Genomic DNA, 5406 nt, shown 5'->3' on the forward strand with positions numbered 1-5406 from the left:
GTGACCCTAATCTACAGGCTATGCCATCCTCCTAGAGTTCCTTACCATACCCACCTCCTACCACATCTCCCAATGAGCCCTCCTCTGCCAAGGAAGAGGCAGCCATGCCTTGAGAACACGGATGTTGCATTGACCAAGTCCCCAAAGGGTGAAGTGGCAGCCTGAAGCCTTTTCTACACATCTGATGGAGGCCAGGAAATGATGATCCCAGGGAGTCCGCCTGCTTTGTCTCTTCTCACACATAGTTCCTTGAAGAATGTTCTATTCCACTTAAATGATATTTCATATAATCTGTAACTATTGACAAGGTGGTGATGGGTCCAAGTTAAATGACAGAATGAATGCTACATAGTCATTTTCAACAGCATAGATCTACAGGTACTTTAACAATTCCAGGCTGTGATGGTAAGAAGAATGAGTCTCAGCACCTGTGAACAGGATGAGTCAACCCAGCAGGTGCAGGGAACTCACCAGAAGGCACACCCGGAGTGAAAACACTAGCCTTTGCACATTATCTGGGCTCTTTTCTCTATTTTTAAGTGCACTAATTTTTTTCTCATTACTTGTAAATTGCTTTTACAGCAAAATAAACTTGCTTTTTAGAAGTTTTGTTTTGTGTATGTGAAGTGTGGGGTATGCACACATTTATGTGGGGCCCCTGTGCACATGTGTGTAGACACCAGAGATCAACGCCGGGGATCTTCCTCAATCATTTCTCCACGTTCTTCTTTTGAACCTGGAGGTCGTCAGTTTGGCTAAGTTGACTGCCCAATGAGCTTTGAGGCTCTTCTGTCTCTGCTCTGTCTGCCTCAGCACTGGAATTATAGCTAGAACACTGCCGAGTACCACCTTTAAACTTTCTTTATAATAAAAGGAGCTCTCTCTGTTTTCAATTTTTTGTTTTGTTGTATTGGAACAGGTTGGTCTTGAACTCATAGCCATCCTCCTGCTTCACTTTCCTGAGTGCTGGGATTACAGTTGTATACCACAACACCAAAAACTTCTCTTTGTTTTATAAAAAATAAGCTTGGCAGGATGGAATAGAGGAAATGTGTCTAAAGACCCTGGGTGTGGATAAGCAAGCTGAGGGGACAGCCAGAACAGGAAGCACCCACCTGGGTGCGAGAGACTTCCTGGCCACCATTCCAGGAAGCCATGGCTCAGGTGAGGCAGGAAAGGGGGAGAAGAGCGTTCGGAACAGGGCATATTTCAGTTCGATGGCCGCCTCCCATTGAGAGGATGGGTGGACACGTAACTGCAGAGTCTGCCCAAAGGCGAGCGTGAAGAGGGGCGGTTAATGTGTTTTAAAGCCACTTGGCCCAAATGAAATTATATAATTCAGGAAGGAACAAATCACACTGCTGGTGAGAGTTTTTTTTTGTTTTTTGTTTTTTTTTTTAAGGTAAAAAGAAAGGAAAGCAAAAAGACGGAGTGTCTTGATGAGGGAGGAGACGCAGTTGGGGACCGCTGGCTATAAGCAAAGACGCCATCTCAAGGAGGGGCCGGGGGCGTCTGTTGCCTCCTTGTTAGCCTATAAAAGGTGAGCGGTCAGGCAGGCGTCACCTCACACCCAGGCAGCCTTGTCGCCACACTCAAGGGACAGCAGGTGAGTAGCTTGGCAGTGTTGGGGGTGGGGGGGTTGCTGTGACTGCCAGCAAGTCTTTTCTCTGCCATGCTCACCTGGCGGCCAGGTGCGGGGACCAAGCAGGACAAGTAGAGAGAGCTACCCACAGTCTGGGGTCCAAGATCACACCCTCTCCTAGGGACTCTGACATTGAAGGTAGAGGGTAGGTGATGGTGTCCCACTGAGGGACACCTTTTCAAACAGAGCCCAGAAGACACACTGAGCAGACAGGTCTACTGTGCTCCAGAAAGTGGGTGCTTGGAGCTCAGGAATCAGGGTCAACTAGCATTCTGGGTATCCATCACCTAGCCTGAGTGGACGAAGTCTCTATAATGATTCATGTTGGCACCTCCATTTCCTCTAACTGGGGCTCCCCTGCCCTGTGTGGGGCACCCCAGCAATGCTGTGAAGAGGAAGGAGTGGGCATTTTTAAGAATTCTGATGGACAGATCTTTCTGTGTGGTCAAGGAGGGGCTAGGAAGTCAAGGTCAGCTAAAGGTCTTCCTTGAAGAATTTGAGGCCCTAGAGCATCTTCCAATGGGAACTGAAATGTCAGGAGTGTGGACAAGGAGGGGTACTCCAGCAGGGTACTCCTTCCCATACACAGCCTCAGCCTCTGTCACTCAAAAGGGCGCTGTGAGGAGAAGCAGGTGCCACAGATTCACTCTGGAGTCTCAGCAAACTAGGTCTGAAGTCCTGGGTTACTGTGGGGGCGGTGGGGTGTGTACTCACTAGAGATGGAGGATGCTGTGTTCTCCATGGCCTGCCTGTCTCTCAATGTCAGGAGATCCTGGGGCAAGTGTGAAGGATTGGGCAGTTAAGTCCCAAACTCCCAAACCCTTAAGTACCTCTGAGGTCCAGCAAATTCTTCCCCCATCTCTGCTGCCCCCAGGCCTCCCCATAAAACTGCTTCCCACCATGACCTGGGTGCCTACCTCCTGGCTCCTCACACAGATGGACAGACAAGCCCAAGAATGTCCCAAGACAGCCACCTGTGCACAGCTCACACACCTCTCTCCTGAGAAGTGTGGCTATGTGCACCAAACACACGCATTTGTATATCTCATGTGCATACACATGTACCAAACACACGTGTGCGTCTGCACACACAACCTAGGGTCCCAGATTTGTGCAGACAACTTACTCTTACACCTCGACCCCCAGGCTATACCATCCCCTGTGAGATCCCGTCTCCAGGGCATCATCGAGGGAGCCAGAAGCATGGCAACTCTGAGGGCGTGGCTTCTGTGCCTGCTGCTGTTAGCCTTGGTCCTCCCAGGAGCTTCCAGCCGAGCCCACCAGCACTCCATGGAGACACGCAGTAAGTGCCTGGCTTGTGGTGGGCAACCCCTCTTGCCCTCCCCTCCATACCCTCCCTAGATGCCTTGAGTGCTCAGCACCTGAATGGGGCTTGGCCATCTCCTAAGTCAAAGCTACCCTGCCATGTGCTCACTCTAGAGGCTGACCTCTTGGTAACAAGATCCTATTGAATGGGCCTCTCCTGTCCTCACCATGCCCCACCCATCTTGGCTGGGTCCCTTAAGAACTTGGTGGTGGTGAGGGGGTGGAATGGAGTGGGACAGGGAGGGAATGTCTCTCCTGGTATACATCTAAATTAGTTTCCCAAAGCCACACCACTGACCAGATATGCCCTGGCCACTTTCATCGGGTTGGGTGCCAACATGGCCTGGTGCCCTGGTTTCCATCAGCTTAGGGGTTCTGTGTGGGAGACACTGCACCTGTGTGTCGTGTACCCCATATGCTGCTCTGGATCTTTCCTTCCCAGCCCCTGACATCAATCCAGCCTGGTACACAGGCCGTGGGATCAGGCCTGTGGGCCGCTTCGGCAGGAGGAGGGCAGCCCTGAGGGACGTGACCGTGCCCGGCCTGCGGTGCCGGCTGAGCTGCCTCCCGCTGGATGGAGGTGCCAAGTTCTCTCCGCACTGACGACAGCCCAGCCGAGCTCGTCATGACAGTGATGCTGGGCCCGACACCACCCTCCCCCTCCCTGCAGAGCCTCCCCCTCCCTGCAGAGCCTCCCCCTCCCTCCCTCTTTTCTGCTTTCCTTTAATCTAATAAAGTGCTGCCTTCTTCACCGTGCACCTGTAGCTGCGTGATAACAAAGATGTTTTCTCTCATGGGAGGTTAGCCAGGAAAGAAGCTCAGAGCCCAGTAGCCTCTTTGGAAAGAAAAGGCTCCGACTTGCCCCCTAAACAGCTGAGACACCCTCCTTACCAGGCCCTGCAGAGCTTGGCCTGATCCCCTAATAACCCGAATTGATGGAAAGAAGAGAATGTTGATATTGGTGTTCTTGTAAATTCTTGTCCCCCCAAAGCCATACCACTGCCCAGAAATGGGGTGCCCCTTCCTTGGTCACTTGCTTCCACAAGCTCCCACCCACCCAAGCTACCCCGAATGTATACTCAGCTTGCACACTGCATAAGTCAGGGGGACCACACACTACAGTGTATAAGGTACTTGGTCCCAAAGAAAGGCAGCATAACTCCCCTGGTGAGACCCATGTCCTCCTCTTAACGCATTTCCAAGACTGACTTTTAGAGCTATTTTGGGTTTGCTGCAAAAATTAGAAGATATAGAGATGGTCCTAGGAGCCCCATCCCCAGAGCCCCATTCCAGCACCCTTCAGGACAAAGAACATGCATTGCAGCCCATGACGCTGCATGGTGCCATTGCCCAGAACCTGTGGTGTCCACTGGCTTCATGTTCAGTACTATGCCTGCTGTCTGGACAAATGCATTACTTGGTTCCACCAGTACAGAGACACATGGTGTCCCTCACCACCCTGAACATACCCTGTTCCTTGTCCCTTGCAGAATCCTGGCAGCCACTAACACATGTGGGCACGTCACCCTCCTTCCCGCTCAGAGGAGAATCCCTGAGAGGCTTTACCCCAACCATTTTGATCCTATATGCCCTTTTCAAGTCTCACGGGTGTCTCTACACCCAAACTTTGGACTTTGGACTTGAGTACCTGAGTCAGAGTAAGGGGGATGCCAACACAACACAGCCGGTGTCCTTAGAAAGGGGGGACTCTCGGGCAGGAGCTTCATGGGAAGCTGGGGCAGCAATGAGATTCGCCTGCACAGAGGAGTGCCAGTGGTTTCTAGCAGCCCCATCAGCCAGTGCAGAAGCCTGAGCTGGCCTTCTCCCGGCTCAGAAAGTGCCATCCCACTCACAGACCATCTTGGACCTCAGCCGGGGGTCAGCTGTCTAAGCTGTTCTACTCGGGCTGTGCTCAGGGCATCTGCTGTGACTGTTGCCTAGGGAGACATGCTGTCTGCCCTTCAGTTCTTTCCACTCCCTGTACATCTTCCAAAACCACTTGCTCCTGGGGCAAAATGACATGCAGCTGAGGTGGGGGGGGGCATAGGGAGTGGCTGGGATCTCAGATGAAGGTCTAATGACCCTCCCCAACCCACCCCCTTCTACGCAGGCTGGATCTTGTTGACAGTTCCCTGCAGGTAACAGTCGCTGCTTTTACGGCAATGGTAGTAGCTGCTGGGCTTGGAGGACTATCTCCCACAGCCGTTCTCCAGGAACGGACCATCTCCTTATCCAGAAAGATGAATGGAGGCATATTCATTTTTTCCACAGTCTTGGAACAGGTTTAAAGCATGCAGGAAATTCCAAAAGATGCTGTAATGACTACCCGCCCACCTGGACTCATCAGCTAGCCTGTGTGCTGTCTCCCCACTTCCGCTCTGTGTCCGAGAGTCACCTGTACTGGGTGGTGAGCTGCAGACACCAAGACATTGCCCCCA

At 52.1% G+C, this 5406-nt stretch overlaps 1 protein-coding gene across 1 annotated transcript; it reads left to right on the forward strand.

Moving 5' to 3' along the window:
* Positions 1-1231: 1231 nt before the first annotated feature.
* Prlh (prolactin releasing hormone) lies at positions 1232-3679 on the forward strand. Its single transcript, XM_028880399.2, has 3 exons — positions 1232-1606; positions 2789-2945; positions 3411-3679. The coding sequence occupies exons 2-3, from the start codon at positions 2846-2848 to the stop codon at positions 3569-3571; spliced, it is 261 nt and encodes an 86-aa protein (XP_028736232.1). The 5' UTR covers positions 1232-1606; positions 2789-2845; the 3' UTR covers positions 3572-3679.
* The last annotated feature ends 1727 nt before the right edge of the window (positions 3680-5406 follow it).

This window comes from Peromyscus leucopus, chromosome 13, assembly GCF_004664715.2.
Source record: "Peromyscus leucopus breed LL Stock chromosome 13, UCI_PerLeu_2.1, whole genome shotgun sequence".
Lineage (NCBI taxonomy): Eukaryota > Metazoa > Chordata > Mammalia > Rodentia > Cricetidae > Peromyscus > Peromyscus leucopus.